Below are 19,403 nucleotides of genomic sequence, written 5' to 3' on the forward strand. Positions count from 1 at the left end.
CTTTTCTCTGCAACACTCTGGCATCTTCTATTTGATCCCGCATCGTAAATGAAGTGGCACTGTCGAGAGTAAAGAGCCAGTATTGTTCGTGTCAGTGACCGAAGGCGAGGGTATCTTCTTTGCCATTTGCAGAGCTCTGACTGGCAACGCTTTTGGAACGATAGCTGCAAGATCTGTTCTCGTTGTTGGTTCTATTGCAGTTCATTGCTCTCTCTCTCTCTCTCTCTCTCTCTCTCTCTCTCTCTCTCTCTCTCTCTCCATCTCTTTTACTGTATGTCTGTCTCTCTGTCTGTCTCTCTCTCTCTCTCTCCCTCTCTTTTACTGTCTGTCTGTCTGTCTCTCTCTCTCTCTCTCTCTCTCTCTCTCTATCTATCTATCTATCTATCTATCTATCTATCTATCTATCTCTTTGCTTCACCTGTTTTCTAAGCAAGACGACCAATTATTCATATACAGACAACAGATTATACTTCGAAAAGAAAAGAATCCTAACATCGGGCTACAAGAAGTTGCCTTAGATGCCAAGAACACTCCTATTGGGTTTTGGGTTACAACAAGTAACCTTAGATGCCAAGAACCTTCCTAAGTATCTTAGCTGTTCCTAATTGTTTTTTGCAGCTGTACTAAACTAGGTTTTATGCCTGTTTCCTCTGCACCTATAACTGCTGGGATACATTTTACCTGCACTTTCTATAGTCTTTGTAATTCAATAGCTAGGACCTGGTACTTCGCTATTTTTCTATACCACTCATATTGATTTTTTTCATCATTTGGGACTGTAAAATCAATTATCTGGCACTTTCTATTGTCTTTATCTACAACTACTGAATCAGGCCTTCTAGCTTATATTATTCTGTCAGTCTGAATTTTGAAGTCCCACAACATCTTATATTTCTTATTTTCTTGTACTTTACTAGGTTAATGTTCATACCATTTATCAGTATGTTCAAATCTTAGCTTTCTACATAACTTCCAGCGGATTATTCTCCCTAAGTTGTCATGTCTTTGTTTGTACTTTTTATGTGCCAGTATGCTACATTCGCTTACTATATAAGTAACGCTTTCCTCTTTTGGTTTGCATAGCCTATATTGAAACTCTACTTGGTTTTTGTCTATCTTGACTTTATCCAATTAGTCCTTAATGCTTGGTCTTGTGCTGCTATTAACAAACTTTCTGTCTCCCTCTTCAGCCTTCCTTTCTTCTTTGTCTATATATGAATGATGATGCGTTCCTCTAGCAGTCTTCCTGCAACCTTTCTGTTCTTCTGGTTGTAAATTCTGATTGTCAAGGTGCTCATAAAAGCTTTCTGAAAGCATTCCTGTTAACAGCTTCCACACTGATGGTAAGCAAGTGATTCGTCTATAGTTGCTAGCTGTATTACCCTTGCTCTTATCCTTCATAATAAGCATTGTTCTCCCTCTAGTCATCCAATCTGGTATTATTCCTCCATTAAGGCAAACCTGAAGTTGTTCCCTTAGCCTCCCATGTAAAATACTAAATTTCTTTAGCTAGTACCCTTGAACTAAATCCGTTCTTAGGCCCTTTCAAGTCGGAATTTTTCCTAACACTTTACTCATTTATGCACTAGTTAATCTTAGATGTGGCTGCTTTTCACTGACTACTTCTTCCCTCGCTTTCTTTTACCATACTGCATCTTCATTATGATCGACTAGTTTATCCCAAATATTATTATTATTATTATCATCATCATCATCATCATCACCATTATTATTATCATCATCATCATCATTATTAATATTATTATTATTATCTCAGATTTTGTTGGAAGTCCTGGAATTTTGCATGCGGGATGGACTTGCTGCCTCCAGCCTACGGTACCATGCTATCTGTTCTTTTAAGCCATCTAATACTTTCTTGATTATTCTGGCCGTATAACAGTCCTACTGGGTACTCTATTCCGATTTCCTTTTCTGATACTGTCCCCAAGGACTCAAAAATAATTCGCAATATCTTCACCTTCTTCATTTTCCATAGCCGGGCTATTTCGTACTTAAGAGGGTTGTACTTATCTATTTTCCGACTATCTATGGTCAAAGGGACATGAACATCAACAATATAGCACATGTGGTGCATCTCGTCGACCATCACTACGTCTGGTCTGCTAAGCTCTAGCACCTGATCTGTTTGGATTGGGAAATTCCATAGGATTTTGCATGTCTCCGACTTCACCAGCCTCTGCGGTTTGTGTTCATACCACGTCTTGCCTCTCTCTAGCCTCCACTTTTCGCACAGTTTCAAATGAGGTAGCACTTTCGCTACCGCATCGTGTCGCCACAACTCGTAGTGGTTTTGGGCAAGTCTTGAGTATTCGTATATGGGCAATGGTTTCGTCCACTCTATTAAAGATGCGGCACAGCGGAGACACTCGCTCGTTCCTGAGGTTGACCCTCCAATTCGTGGCCAAAGTTTGGTCTAGCAATTATTATTATTATTATTATTATTATTATTATTATTATTATTATTATTATTATTATTATTATTATTATTATTATTATTATTATTATTATTATTACGTATTTACTTACATTATTTACATTTGACGGATATTTGTCCTCATCTTGTTTGTTGTTAACACAACATTTCGGCTAATATACCCTCCAGCCTTCATCAGGTGTCTTGGGGAAATTTCGAACCTGGGTTCTCATTCCTAAGGTATTTTTGATGTTGCTGTTGTTTCATTATTATTATTATTATTATTATTATTACTTTTTTTTCTTCTTCTTTCAAATTTTCTTCCATTTCTTGCCGAGTGTCTTCCCGACTCCTAGGGCAAAGAAACTCATAGTATACATTGGTAGGCCATTAAACCAAACTCAGTAGTTCGTTCATTTTTTTTTTTTTTAAAGTTAAATTAAAATACATGAGCAGCAACAGTTCTCACATCGACAATGCTCTTCTCAATACGTGTGATGTACCAGTTAAGACAATCTTTTGCACTTCTTGCAGGGATGGTAAGCCGGGGATCATTCTCATATAATTATCGGTTCCCTTCTTGATCATTCCTAGTGCTCCTACGATCACTGGTATTGTAACCGCCTTGAGATGCCACATTTTCTCAATTTCAATGAGTAGGTCTTTATATTTTCTGAGCTTGTCAAACTCTTTCGCTGAGATATTATGATCACAGGGGATGCTCATGTCGATCAATAAGCAAACTTTATTGTTTTGGTCTTTCACAACAATATCTGGTTTATTGGCCTTGATGGTTCGGTCTGTATGTACTGTATATATTATTATTATTATTATTATTATTATTATTATTATTATTATTATTATTATTATTACTTATTTACTTACATTATTTACATTTGACGGATATTTGTCCTCATTTTGCTTGTTGTTAACACAACATTTCGGCTAATATACCCTCCAGCCTTCATCAGGTGTCTTGGGGAAATTTCGAACCTCGGTTCTCATTCCTAACGTATTTTTTTATGTTGCTGTTGTTGTTGTTGTTATTATTATTATTATTATTATTATTATTATTATTATTATTATTATTATTATTCAGTAGTTTTATTTTTATAGCGTGCTTTCACTTCACTACCGAGCGCAGCTCTGTGTGCCTTAGGTATGTGCTGTGATTTGTTGTCATGCTCTGATGGTTATTGTATGGAAAGTGTTCTGAGTAGGATGTGTGCAGTGCCTAGTAGTGCAATTTTCTGTATGTTATATGTGTTTGTAAGTCCTGGTGTTTTTGTTATGTATTTGTCTGAATATTTTTTTATCATGCCTAATGCACCTACTATGATAGGAATTGTTTCTGTTTTCAGGTTCCACATTCTAGTTACCTCTATTTCCAGGTCTTTGTATTTTGAGAGTTTCTCCATTTCTTTTAGAGACACGTTGTCATCTGCCGGTATTGATACATCAATTAGAAAGTATTTTTTTTCTTCATGATCTCTGACAACTATATCTGGTCTGTTGGCCGTAATTTCTCTATCTGTGTGTATCGGCATATCCCAGAGTATGGTTGCTTTCTCGTTTTCTGTGACCTTTTCTGGTGTGTGCCTATACCATCTTTTTTCTGTTGTTATTCCATAATGTTGGCATAGTTTCCAATGTATGTAGGTTCCAACTCTGTCATGTCTGTGAATATATTCCTTCTTAGCCAGGACTGGGCAGCTAGAGATAATATGATTTATTGTTTCTTGTCCATCTCCACATATTCTGCAGTTACTTGTAATATTTCTTTTCATTACATGTTTTTGGTAATTTCTGGTGGGGAGGCTTTGGTCTTGTGCTGCAATTAAAAATCCCTCTGTCTCTGCTTTGAGTCCTGAGCTTCTCAACCATTGCTGGGATTTTTCTTTGTCTATTTCTTTTGCGTTTAGTTTAGTGCAGTATTTACCATGAAGGGGCTTTTCTTGCCATCGTTTTATCATGGCTCGTTGCAGTTCTATTTTTAGTTTGGATTTCATTTGTTTTATAGCTTTTGTTGTTTCTTCATCATCTTCTTCTTCTTCTTTGTGTTTATTAGGTGGTATGATTTCTTGTTTGTATTTGTCAGCTTCCTTAAATACTGAGAACAGTTTTTTGTTTTGCTCGTGTTTTGCTGCTATCTGGATCAGTTTTCCTTCCTTCTGAAGTAGGTATTTTTGCAGTCCCATGGTGGTTATTTTATAGTAGTTTTCCAGCTGTATAAGGCCTCTACCACCTTCTATACGTTGTATATATAGTCTTTCTATGTCAGATTTTGGGTGATGCATCCTAGATCCTGTCAGTATTTTTCTTGTTTTCCTATCTATTTTGGACAGTTCATTTCGTGTCCAGTTAAGGATATTGTAGCTGTAACTTATAACTGGGACAGCTAAAGTGTTGATACCTATTATCTTGTTTTTAGCATTGAGCTCTGTGTTTAGTATTGATCTAACTCGTCTATAATATTTCTTTTTATTTTCTCTTTCATTTGTGTGTGTTGTGTCTTATCTAGTTCATGGATTCCTAAGTATTTGTAAGTTTGGCTTTGGTCTAATTCTTTAATTTCATTGGTTTTATCTAGTGTGGTGTTGTTACTCTTAACTAGTTTTCCTCTTTTCATGGTTACTTTGGCGCATTTTTCTAATCCAAATTTCATATCTATTTCTTTGGTAAATCCATGAACTGTCTTTAATAGTGTTTCTAGCTGTTTGTCATTTGCAGCGTATAGTTTTAGGTCATCCATATATAAAAGGTGGCTGATCGTTTTGCCGTAACATTTATATCCGCATCCAGTTCTATTTAGCATATCAGATAGAGGTGACAGTGCCAAGCAGAAAAGGAGTGGAGAGAGCATGTCTCCCTGGAATATTCCTCTTCTAATGGGGATGTCTTTGGTTTTCATGAGTCCCTCTTTTGTTTGGAGGTGTAGGACTGTTTGCCATTTATTCACAGAGTGCTCTATGAATTTTATGATTGTTGGTGCTACTTTGTTAATGGCTAGTGTTTCGAGGATCCAAGTGTGGGGGATGCTATCAAACGCCTTTTTGTAGTCAATCCAGGCCATACTGAGGCCTTTCTTCTTTCTGTGGCTGTCTTCAGTTACGGCTTTATTAATCATTAGTTGATCTTTACAGCCATATGAGCCCTTGCGGCATCCTTTCTGCTCTTCTGGGAACAGTTTGTTTTCGTCCAGGTGCTTGTTCAGCCTTTGCGATATCACTGCAGTAAATGCCTTGAACATAGTAGGGAGGCAGGTTATTGGTCTGTAGTTTTCTGGTTTTGTTGTTTCATTTGATTTGGGAATTAAGATGGTTTTCCCCTTCGTGAGCCATTCAGGCATTGTCTCTGGCTCTGCTAGTATGCTGTTAAAGTTTTCAGCCAGCTTTTTGTGCATTCCTGTTAGATATTTCAACCAGAAGTTGGGGATCTTGTCATGCCCAGGTGCCTTCCAGTTGCTTAGTTTTTGCAGTGCCTGGGTGACCTCTTCAGTTGTTATGGGGGTCCAAAGTTGTTCAGATGCCGAGTTTGTTATTTTCATACTCCTTTTTTTTGGCTGTTCGTTCGCCGACCATATTTCTCTCCAGAATTCTTCCAATTCTTCTGCCGTTGGTGCTGCAGTGACTTCTATCTTCTGCCGTTGGTGCTGCAGTGACTTCTATTTATTATTATTATTATTATTATTATTATTATTATTATTGTTGTTGTTGTTGTTGTTGTTGTTGTTGTTGTTGTTGTTGTTGTTGTTATTATTATTATTATTATTATTCAGGTCACTGCCTGGAATTGAACCCGGAATTTTGGGATTAGTAGCCAACAAACAAGATGAGGACAAATATCTGTTAAATATAAATAATATAAATAGTGTACATAATTCCTCATCTCTTAAATATAGAACTGTATTTATTTTTATTATTATTACTATTATTATTATTATTATTATTATTATTATTATTATTATTATTATTCAGTAGTTTTATTTTTATAGCGTGCTTTTACGTCACTACCGAGCGCAGCACTGTGTGCCTTGGATATGTGCTGTGATTTGTTGTGATGCTCTGATGGTTACTATATTGAAAGTGTTTTGCGTAGGATGTGTGCAGTGCCCAGTAGTGCAATTTTCTGTATGTTATATATATTTGTAAATCCTGGTGTTTTTGTTATGTATTTGTCAGAATATTTTTTTATCATACCTAATGCGCCTATTATGATAGGAATTGTTTCTGATTTTAGATTCCACATTCGAGTTACCTCTATTTCCAGGTCTTTATATTTTGAAAGTTTCTCCATTTCTTTTAGAGACACGTTGTCATCTGCTAGTATTGATACATCAATTAGAAAGTATTTTTTTTCTTCATGATCTCTGACAACTATATCTGACCTATTGGCCTTAATTTCTCTATCTCTGTGTATTGGCATATCCCAGAGTATGGTTGCTTTTTCGTTTTCTGTGACCTATTCTGGTGTGTACCTATACCATCTTTTTCTGTTGTTATTCCATAGTGTTGGCATAACTTCCAGTGTATGTAGATTCCAACTCTGTCGTGTCTGTGAGTATATTCCTTCATAGTCAGGACTGGGCAGCCAGAGATAATATGATTTATTGTTTCTTGTCCATCTCCACATATTCTGCAGTTACTTGTTATGTTTCTTTTCATTATATGTTTTTGGTAATTTCTAGTGGGGAGGCTTTGGTCTTGTGCTGCAATTAAAAATCCCTCTGTCTCTGCTTTGAGTTCAGTATTTAGCATGAAGGGGCTTTTTTTGCCATCGTTTTATCATGGTCCGTTGAGTTTTAGTTTTAGTTTTGATTTCATTTGTTTTATAGCTTTTGTTGTTGTTTCTTCTTCTTCTTCTTCTTCTTCTTCTTCTTCTTCTTCTTCTTCTTCTTCTTCTTCTTCTTCTTCTTCTTCTTCTCTTCTTCTTCTTCTTCATATTTGTTAGGTGGTATGATTTCTTGTTTGTATTTGTCAGCTTCCTTAAATAATGAGGACAGTTTTTTGTTTTGCTCGTGTTTTGACGCTATTTGTATGTTTTCTTTGCTTCTGAAGTAGATATTTTTGCAGTCCTATGGTGGTTATTTCATAATAGTTTTCCAGCTGCATAATGCCTTTATCACCTTCTATACCACCTCCTTATTATTATTATTATTATTATTATTATTATTATTATTATTATTATTATCGTCATCGTCATCGTCGTCATCATTATCCTCATCATCATAATCACCACCACTATCACCACCACAACTACCATAATCATCATCATCATCATCACCATCTGTTTATTATTACTGTTGTTTTTTTCTGACATAGAAGGCTTGAAAGCAGTTTGTCAATTAAGTCAAACCTAGTACTTGTACATCAATTGTACTTTATTTTATCGATCACAGAGCTACGAAAGACAAAGTTGACCTCGGTGAAATTTGAACCAGAAAATGTAAATAGTCAGAAAACCTACTACAAACCATTTTCCTCGAAGCTATAACGATTCTGCATAATCTATAGAAAATCCATGCTTTATAAATTTTCTTTTTTTTTTATTTTGATTCGTAAATTTATTTATTTTCATGCCACTGCTTCATCTTGGTAAAGACTTTTATGATAAGCAACAGATGTTTTGAAAACTTTGAGTTGAGATGACTAATGATGTTACTAACAATATAATAAATGTTAAGCATAACTCTGGAAGATGTAAGTTTAGCCAAGACAGTCTTCTCTTGCCAGCTATTCTCATTTTTTACATGCGTGTATCCATGATGCCATCTCAGTCATTTGCTAACTCTACTGAACCAAACGTTCCTAGCTATGTTTCTTGGTGGCAAAAGAAATCCAGCCATCCACTTAGTTTCGGGGTGTAAATTAAATGATGTATATTCTCTAATTATATTTATTTATTTTTTTTACCTGTTTGGGTTCACCTTTGTTGTCTCTCCAACGTCTTCAGCCTTTGTGGCCAATAAAAGTAATCATTATTATTGTCTTTATTATTCACGAGTTGAAAATAGATCAAAATATTTCTTTCTAATAATAAAAAATTACGTATATTTTAGAGAATTTACGTAGAAGTCTTCCGAGCTAAGGAGGATGTTTATAATCCTTATTTAAGTCCGGCTTTGTTAATCTGACAAGGTTATCCAATAACCGCTGGATCCATCGTAAAGATCATCTCGCCAGCTGCATTTAACCAGGAAGTACAGACAGTTTCCCCTTTGACTGACTGCGCTTCCTGAGTGACGTGTGAGTTGCATTGTGTACTATATCGCCATGTGCTGATTGTGTAAAATATGTAATGTATGGACTCAAAAAAAAAAAATCTCCGAAATCGATAAGGAAAAAAATTCTAAAAATCTATTTAAAATCAAAAACAAATTGGTAAAGCTTCATCGAAACAGACGCTTTTAACTTGGTGCTTTGTGAACAGGATTATAAAAAAATATTACTAACTTTTACCGAAAAAGCAATGAAAAAATAATTATTTTCGGAAGGGGTGCCGCATTTTTGCTATCAGTCGGTGTCAAGAAGGTCAACAGAAGTTACTTTCATCTGCCATCAGCTTATCCATTATCATCCTTCCCTATCCACTCGCTTGTCAACACCTGTGTGGACAAGGGAGAGAGAAAAATCATGTCAAGCCTTGCAGAACCAAACAATATCTTAATTTTTTACAGATTTTTATTTTTTACTATTTTTACAACACTGAACGCATGCATTACAGCTACGAGTCAGTTGGTTTTTGTTTTTTCCCAGGCAATGGTAATAACTAAAATCCAGAAAGTGATAATATAAATTCAACCGGTTTATAACTTTGTTAACTTTGTTAAATCAATTTTTCAATACCCTTATCGATATGGCAAGCGGTAATAAAAATCCTGAAAAAAGAAGTGCTGGTGAACGCGCTTTGTTTAATGAAAAATTGACAGAGCTTTATTTTTTTATTGAAATAAATAACAAGTTCATTTGTCTTATTTGCAACGAACAAGTAACCGTTCATAAAAAATATAGTATCGAGCCAATGAAAATTTGAAAGAATCTGAACATTTAGACAAGATAGCCTCCTTGAAAGAAAATCTCTCCAAAAGACAAGCTTTTTTCAAATGGCCAATTCTTGAAACTGAATCAGTAACTCGAGCTAGTTATGCAGTATGCGAAAATATTGCTAAAAAAACTCAAACCACAAAGCGATGGTGAGTGAATTCGTGAAAGAATGTATCCATACTGCTGTTGAGAATATATGCCCAGAAAAACTTAGTTTGTCTGGAAATATTAGCTTATCAAGAAGAAATGTTTCTGATTGTATTAAAGATATTGCTGATGACATTTGAAATTCTCTAAAATCTGTTTCAGCAGAATTCGTATTGTTTTCATTAGCTACTGATGAGACAACTAATCTGTCTAATACCGCTCATGTGACAATATTTATACGTGGAATAACTACAAAATTCAACATTTGGGAAGAATTTCTTGCCTTGAGATCAATGCATGGAACAACTAGAGGTGAAGATTTATTTCAAATGGTCGACTTAACCTTAAAGGATTTTGATTTACCGTATGAAAAAATAAGTGGTCTTGCTACAGATGGCGCTCCATCTATGGTAAATCGTAAAAAAGGGTTCGTAGCTCTGATTAAGAATGAATTTAAGAAGCGTCTTTTGGATCCGGGCGTGAAATGAACTGTTTTGCTGAAGAATGCAATGCACTGCCCGGTCGGGGCAGCGAAACCACGACCTTGCGATCGTGTGTCGACACCCTAACCATTAGGATAGACGACTATCACCATTACTGAATGAATTATACTTGCTTCTTTAAACAGAAGCTCTCGCGGGACCCGGAAACCCCTTTGTATTCTTTCACGGAGCTGCCTGTTCGTGGGCAGTTAACATTTTAATGATATTAACCTAGTTCAACGATTCTTTTATGCTTTATTTCTTTTTCTGTTAGGTTTTTTTCACTATTAACTCTCGTTTTTCTACTATGTTCTGTTTTTATTCTGTTTTACATGACTTATGCGATAATATGGTTTTGTACGTTTGATTCCGTTTCTCTGTCTTTCTTTGTATTCCTCTTAATGTAATGCACTAGTTTTTTTTTTATATGGAATGGAATCTATGGTATTTCCAGCGTGTTTTGAAGATTTATTCATTGTATGTGCCATCTTTTTTGTTATTATTTCTTTTGTGGGGACTTATTTGTTTTGTGTCTGTTGTGATGCTGCCATTGGTTTACAGGAGCATATTTTTGTGTAGTCTGTTGCTTTTGATTTATCTTCTCTGTGTATTCTTGTTAACAGTTGTTCTATTTCTTTCTAGTATAATCTTATTGTTCATAAAGTTTTCATACATTCGGTAGTATGTCCTTTTTTTCCGTTTATTATCACTTTGTGTCTTTTACTCCATAACCCATAATACATCCATATCAGTGTATTGATATTGCTGTCAGATTACCTATAAAATTTAGTTATGATAAACCAAAATGTTGCTTGCTAAAGCATATATTCCATGTTAAGTTAAAGTGCACTTTATAAGGATGCTTTTAGGGTATAATTTCTGAAACAATCACAATCTAAAATACGATCAGTATCTCTCTGTTACATGTGTAAATCATCGAAATATGATAACTATAAAAAATGTCCAATTACACTGCATTCATTGGAGGTCTGTCTGCCCCATCTTTTTCAAAATCTACTGTGACCTGTGCAAAGACTTTGAGATCAGCCGAATATTTCTTGTACGTTTGGTATAACAACAAAATTATTGCTGTTATATAACACATGGAAGTTTAAGTATATTGAGAGAATTCGGAACAAACACATTTGGCACAATTAAAAATCACAATAAATCAAAAAAAGATTGTTAAAATACAGCAGTATCTTAAACATGGCCACCATACTTAACTAGAGATCCAGCAACACGTTAAAAGCTGCAACTAGTTGAAAAATACACGGTATCATGTAAAAGTATGAAGTATCATGCAAACAAATGTGGAAATATCATGGATAGTTATTTGACATATAATTCTCAATCAATTTCAATATATTAAAAAGAAAACTCTTCAAATATTTCAGATGATAGAGTTAAGTTTGCCTTATTATCTGAAATGGCAACACAAACTTTTAACAGTGACTTGCAAACAATAGCTTTACTATATTCATATTCACAGTATAAACAAAAGAACATAATAATGAAAGCAAACTGACACACAAATATAGTTAAAACATTAACAGGAACCACACTTGATCACCCGAAATAAACAATTATTAGACATTTTTATGATGGTGCTTATCTGTCTTGGATATATTATGGCTGTGTACTATGAAAGTAACACTTCAATGTACTGATATATTAATCAGAATTCCTACAAAATATTATTTTGATAGAGCAAATGTGTACATATTTGGTCTATCATAGTTTACAAACAATGAATTAAATGCATCATAGACTATATCAGTCATGCATTTTCCCCCAGTCTCTTCACAAATAAATAACCAAGTACATAAGACAGTGTAGCGCACATTTTCATAGCTTGTACGACTACAACCAGCAAAACGTCAACCCAACGAGTCAATCACTACATGAAAAGTCACTTCTGGATACCTATACAACATCCAGAACTCTAGTACAACAGCATTCTACTGTCAATATCATCCCCGTTTAGCCCACACAAACATTAAAAGTAAATATACATAGAAATGGCTAGCACACTAGAGAATCAGCAATTGTGTGCTCCAGCCAAGTGCACTTTGCTTGCGTCCGTTGTGGCTACCACCAACATCAGGGAGCGTCTATGTAGTTGATCGACCTGCTAGAAATAACAACTAAATTACCTTCAAATGACACCCCACGTCTTAAAACGGACACTTTGATAGTGTAATTTTTTTTTTTTCACATAAGAAAATCAAAGGACGATCCTGGCTGGAATGCCTTTGATCTTAGATCTGTTCGGTCAGAGATGACATGGGGCTAAACAATAACAATAGGTGTACAAACAAATCAATGAAGGAACCTCTATGGGGTCACTCACCCCGCGAAAATTACAGTCAAATGTCGCTAAAATCACGTCTACTGCCTTTAAAAGGGAGACACCATCACTTTTAATGACAATATAGTCATAAATACTCTTAAAAAGACTGAATGATCTCTGCTGGAAAACTTCTGATCTTAGGCTTGCTTCATCTGTTTGAACATATTACATACTTACAGCATGTCTAGGTTGTCCTACTGCAACCCATACGATTTATAACTACATTTCTCAATGTGCAGTATGGTCCTCTGAGTCGGTGTCTTCATATGACGAGGAAAAAAGTGAGATGTTCGGCCAAAAATCCACGTATCATAGATTTGTCTGCTCGGCTAGAGATGGCTTAACTTTACGCAGATATCATCAGTTACGTCTCATGATACGTTATATATCAGCAAACAATTTGCTTCAACAACAGTACTTTATAACATGAACACCAGAGAACCAGATATCAGTTATGTTGTCATTGAAATAATGGAAGGCGGCGTTGAACAAGGTCATGTATCCTCAAATATGTTTTATGTCTAATTCTAATAACTATGTGGCTAATAGAAAATTATTTATAAATTCACCCCTCTGAATCTGGAATAATCTTTCAAAGGCTTTATTTGGAACTCTTCCCAACAATATAATAAAACATTCAGCATTGCAGTAATGCTCATAAAATCCTCTGTTCCTGAACCAGAGTGAATCAATCTATTGAATTATTCTTGAAGATCCAACTATCCGGTGTAATTATAGTTCACACAAACGTACATATAATAAACATTACATTTCCACCTAATTATATGTTCTGTCTTTCTTAAATTCTTCGCTTTGCTGTAATCACTCAAGAAAACCAGTTTTTACTCACAGCTACACGTTGTTCTCCCACAGCGTTATATTCATTTCATGGATTTTTAAGGAATTTTACCAATTAATTCCTTCTCCCATACGTCGTCGGTAAGTGACCTTTCTTCCAGGGCTAAAGTTATGACTATTCTGTACCTTTATTTACACTGATCTCTCTTCCAAAATTATCATCCTCGCCGTAATCACCCCTCCTGGTTTTGGGCTTCTGGGCTCCGACCGGTTGGAGTTAGAATTAAATATTGATATGACTTCCATTCAAGCGGATTGTTTGGCTTGGTAATCCTAATGACACCTTATCAACTTCCAGAACATAGGCGCCGTTTGTTTGTCTGTTTTTGACAAGTATTTTTTTAAAATCCTGCTGGGTGCCCCGGTCACTTCAACCATGTTACCTCACACATGCTTGGAATTTTTTCTCCTTCTTTCGACCTTTCCTCTTTCCTCTTTCTGACGTGAAGAGCCATGCTCGAAACATTATACACCCAATCCTTTTTCTTCTTATACTGAGTGTCAAGCAAATACATTTCATGTATACGTCATTTTGACTTTTGCTGTTTTGTTATTTGTTATTTTTAATTATCTATTTGCCTACATACATACATACATACATATATACATACATACATACATACATACATACATACATACATACATACATACATACATACATACATACATACATACACACACACACATACATACATATATATATATTATATATATATAGAGAGAGAGAGAGAGAGAGTGAGAGAGAGAGAGAGAGAGAGAAAGAGAGAAAACTATCGTAAACAATAAAAGCGCAACAGTAACAGTAATAATGCTTATATATATAGTTCAAATTTACAGAAAAAATAGACGAAGACAGATGTAAGAACAATAAGAAGATGTATTAATTTAACACTTAAGAAGAATGGAAAAGCCTTTTGCGTTTCGAGCCTACGCTCTTCGACAGAAGTGTGCGCGTGTGTATTTCAAGACTGATCGATTAGGATGAAGAAATAGAAGTAATTTTTAAAAGGCTTACAGCATGTTTCATGGATAAAGCATAATAAAAGCCACAAAACTTCATATATTTCCAAACATCATACTACAAGTAAATCATAGATTAATACAAAACTTACAGGCAAATGAAAATCACCGTAATTAGAAATATTTCTTGAAAAAGCTTAATTTTAAAAAAATTAAAAATCCAATAGTCAGAGAAATTTCTATAAATATATATTTTTTTTTTTTTCAGGTCAGTTAATAAGATTCTAATGACGGGTCCCAAAATGAATGAATTCGGTGCAAACGCTACAGTAAGTAAAAACTATTATCTAAATCCTTTCAACTCTTATTCTGATTTTGTACAATTGTATTCGGATATCATTGCATACATGCAGATGGCTGTATCTGTTATGTATTAGTTTATGTATGTAGTGATACACCTTTGAATACAATATATTGTAAACATGCTTAAAGCAGTTTCATTGATATAAATAGTTTCGTACAGATTAGTGTAAATGTCTTCTTGCTTAACTGAACATTTACTTTAATAACGTGGTTGACGGTTAAAATTGAGAGTAACATTTGGTTGACTGTTGGACATTTGAAGGTGTAGGATAACACTGGTCACCAAAATGAAACGTTTTTTAATCATCAGAGTCGCTGATTGACTTTTCTGGGTTAATTTTTGATGCTGATTACGAATCTGAAGTCCGATTTCCTCTATCAGATGATATTTTCATATTAATGATACCTGCTGTTTTAACTTATAGGATACGTAAAGCATGTCTATATAAAGTATATTGACTACAAGGTACGATAATTTCATGGCTTTTTACTGTTCAAAATTAAATTTATAGTGTACAAATAAGTTAGAATAAACTCAACTGCATAACAACTTAAAATCTTCGGGATTTGGACCTTCTATAGTGTTTTGTCTCAGGTTCATCCCTGTATAACATCCAACAGTAGTCAGCTGACATTCCTGCATTCCAAAATCCTTGATATTGTTGTTCCATCGATGGAGCAACAACAGTTTTCCCTTTGTGATTTTTGGAAATTTGGCCTTCACATATTCAAAACCTTCACGAATTGTTTCATGAGGCTAAGCTTTATGTGAAGATGGGGAAGAAGAACGTTTTCTGGGTTTAAAAGTGGCTTACTCTGGACGCTAGAAACACCCAGCTCATATGATTTTCGCAAAGGCCATTCTGATTGCACATAGTGCTTGTTTGTTGCACGACTGTCCCATAGGCATAAAAAGCAACAATATTTCGTGAACCCATATTGCATTCCCATCAACATTCCAATCACCTTCAAGTCTCCACATATTTTCCAGCTGTAGTTTGTATACTTTATGGCATTGAGGAGTTCTTGCATGTTTTCATAACACTCCTTCATGTGCACTGAATGTCCTATGGAAATTGATGGTTTCTTATTGCCGTTGTGTAGTAGTACTGCCTTGAGGCTTCTCTTAGACGAATCAATGAATAAGCGCCATTCAGCTGTAACATCTCTTGAAACAAACGGCGAAATAACTCATCATTGTTATTACTGAAACAAAGTGGTCCATCAGCAGAGAAGCATGAAGTCAGATCCCTATTTCTCTTCCTGAAATTAGTAATACAAACATCTTTCTTAAGCAGACACTTTCCGAGATGCAAATAGTTCAGCTTTATCCTTCGACAATGACAAGTCTCTAACTAAATCATTTAACTCCCCTTGAGAAAATTTCTGAAGGCCATTTTCTGGTGGTATTGGAATAATAAGATCACCATTGTTGTGTGGTACTGGTCTTCTTGCTGATACCAAGTTGGGATACACAATCTTATGGTTGGTCTTTACAGTGAACCCACATACATTAACGTTTCAGAAATGACAGTCCATGAAATGATCCTTTGGCTCTCTCCGTATCATAGGTATTGCAAACAGCATTGCTCTCTTCCTCTTATTTAGCCAATCCCTTAGTCCATTTGAACAAGCTGAGCAGATGATGTGCGGGGCCCAGCTCTTATCTTGATTCCCGAGAGAGCAGCCAAAGTATAACTGGTAGATCTTGATTTCATTTGTGATGGAACGTTGCTGAGCTTTGGTGGTAAATGAACCACAGACATGGCAAAATATATCAGGACTGTTCTTGCAATACCTTGACATCCTGAGTAGAATTTGATGATGATGATGACTTGGCACCTTAAACAGAAAGTAAAATTACGGAAAGAAAAGATTATAAAAACATAAAATTACAAAATGAATACAAATAGTTATAAAACAGAAATCAGAATTTACCTGTATAGGACGTTTACGTGTAGTGATACTGCTGATGAGAGTTATATACCTGTCTTATCTCATCAGAAAAACTGTGCCTGATAGAAGGAAACCGATTACATTTTTGAAATCTGTGGGCAAATATACATATAATAAAATCACCTATAATATCCCTGATTTTTCAAAGTTAGTTATATTTTTTGCCACTTTTTCTTGTTTGCTGCAACTGCTTGACTTGACAGCTTAAATAACATGATTGATGTTTTTACTTCGCCGATTAAAGCAACATATTTTAATATCTGTAATAGAAAGAATAATGTGTTCATGGATTATAAATAATAATACTGAAGATGTGAAACAACTTTTACTACTGTATATATCGTTATTGGCATTTGACCAGGAAGTAACTTCAGTCATAAACTCCTTTAAATCTAATAAAATAGTGTGAAGCACTAATGCCGAATGTAATGTGAATTTGACTAAGACAATGCATTTGAAAATAGAAACATTGGTTAGTGGGGGAGGTTTTTGAAAGTTTTTTTAAAAAGTGAACTGCCAGTCACTGTTTTCTAATTTCTCATAGCAAGTCACCCTGGCCTTGTTCAATTTCAGAAAAAATTTTAAAAGTCATTACCATAGTGTGCACACTTTCAAACCTCCACTTATTAGCCAATTGTTTTCTAAATATTTGAGCTTTTTTTTTTTTGTAATTATTTCGTGGTTTTATAACTTAAATATCTTCTTGTACTATAAAGTATATGGTATGTTTTATGACGATGTATGTATCTGTTGTTATTATACGTTTTCTACATTACAGTCTCGTTTCCTGATTTTCCCCCCACTCTAATATAGAAACAAGAGAGTTAAGTCGTATAGGCTTTGTAAGAAATTAACTCGGTTTCCACTTTGTAGCCTTGCGGATTTTTCAATTCTAAATGAGTACATTAGTTTGAATTGATGAGCTGATACCATCGGTAATTTTTCCAAAATTAAAAAAAAGGTAGTTTTGCATTTCTGGCTTAGTGACTGAAGCTTGGAGACATATTTGGCCAGTGCCTCTAAAATTCGCCTCAAACCAGCTTCACCTCCAAATCAGCAAAATTGTTTCAGACCCTCTCTGTCTTTCCCTGCTCTCTCTCTCTCTCTCTCTCTCTCTCTCTCACCTTTCTCTCCCATTAAACAGATAAAACAAAGATATTGCTTTAATCTTATATTAAGTTGAATATGCAATTCATTGGCAACTTATATAAAAAAAGTAAATTCAATAGCCATTCAATTTATGTTCTCTCTTCTTCACACTCTTTGTAACAGGCATCATTGTAGATGTCTTAATCCAGAGGACTTCCGGGGAAAAGTTATGAGTAATATTACTTCCCTTTTCTAAGTATTTATTTAGAACATTTACAAATGGAGAAGTCTTACGAAACCTATACCTAATGGCGATACATATTTCAAAACTGTTTCTACTAGTTGCTGCAAATGCTAGCTCCAATGATAACTTTTCTGCTGCTACCGTAATGTAGTTAAGACTGTATCCAAGAGACTCATCTTTTTATTAGGAGCTAGAAAATACTTTAACTCTAATTAGTTACTGACTCTTCCTATAAAGCTCAAGTACGACCCACCATAGAATAGCGTTCATATATCTAAGAGGGCGCCACTACTACTCAAACAAAAATCAAGAACGCTTCCAAAAAGAAGTTATTCGCCTAATTAACAAACATTTACTCGTCAACAGACTACAACTCCTGACCGAAGACTTGTCTCTTGTTTGCCTCCTCTACCACTATTACAACGTTGCATTCTATTTCCATCCAAATCTACTCAACATGATCACTTCTCTTCTTCATATGATCTTCCTACTGTATCTCACTTGATCCTGTTTCCTAGAATCTCAAGTCTCCGGAATTTCAACTTCGCCCATGTTTTCCTACAGACATCTACTTACAAATTTTCAAGATAACATAAATTGTTTTGATCTTTAACATAAAACTCAGAATTAATTTCAGCATAAATTAGTCGACTGTGAAGGTTGTCTACATTTCCCATCCTCCACACTAAGGTATAACAATTATTGCTTCTTGCTGTGGATGCATAGTTAACAGTCAAGAAACTGTGGTACTAGTGCGCCCTATATAAAGTTGCATATAATTGTTCATAGTTCGAGTCCATTTTATTTTGTATCTAAATTATTTTGTTAGCATGAAAATTCACTTGGACAGCAAATTCATATAACGTTTCATTTCAAATGTTAAGATGGGTGAATTTAAAGTAGAAAGATAGTTATATTCACAGAAACACGGGAAGAAGAAAAGTTGCAAAGTAAAAGAAAAAGAAAGAAGATGATTAAATAGCGTAAGAAGGGACGAGAAAAGAAGGTAAGAAGGGAAAAGAAAGGAAGAAAAAAAATGGTAGAAAGGGAGGAATAATAACAACGAAATTATCTTTCCATGTAAAGTTTATATTTTATATAAACATGTGGTGTGGGAAAATGCAGAACACGTTTTAAACTGAAAATCCTGTAAACATTCTGTATTTCAGACCTACTTGATGTTCTCAGATATAGTTGCATCCGGGGAGAAAAAAGCAGCTGCGGAATGTCGATACCAGTTCCGATTGGACAGATGGAATTGCCCAGAAGAATCCATTATGACTCAGAAATCAAGGCTAAGTGGTAATGGAAGTGGTTTTCTTATTGTAGTCTAATAATCAATGATTGTTTTGTTTAAATATTCAGTCTTAAAAAAAATTATATATTCATATCTCCGATTATTTTTTGATGTTGGACTTGAAGAAAAATGCCACAAAACCCATTTTTTGCCTTTTATTTGTTTCAGTCATTTGAC

At 34.9% G+C, this 19,403-nt stretch overlaps 1 protein-coding gene across 4 annotated transcripts in view; it reads left to right on the plus strand.

Moving 5' to 3' along the window:
- LOC115209497 (protein Wnt-8b-like) overlaps window positions 1-19,403 on the plus strand; it is a 95,460-nt gene that overhangs the window by 66,211 nt on the left and 9,846 nt on the right. For 3 of the 4 annotated variants that reach the window (XM_036501127.1, XM_029777923.2, XM_036501125.1), the window contains exons 2-3: window positions 14,546-14,606; window positions 19,099-19,231. In XM_036501127.1, the coding sequence (XP_036357020.1) occupies window positions 14,565-14,606; window positions 19,099-19,231 (175 nt within the window). In that variant the 5' untranslated portion in view covers window positions 14,546-14,564. Of the gene's footprint in view, window positions 1-10,210; window positions 10,312-14,545; window positions 14,607-19,098; window positions 19,232-19,403 lie in introns of those variants that run through there. The other variant, XM_036501126.1, reaches the window with a different exon arrangement.

The sequence above is a fragment of the Octopus sinensis genome, linkage group LG3 (assembly GCF_006345805.1).
Source record: "Octopus sinensis linkage group LG3, ASM634580v1, whole genome shotgun sequence".
Lineage (NCBI taxonomy): Eukaryota > Metazoa > Mollusca > Cephalopoda > Octopoda > Octopodidae > Octopus > Octopus sinensis.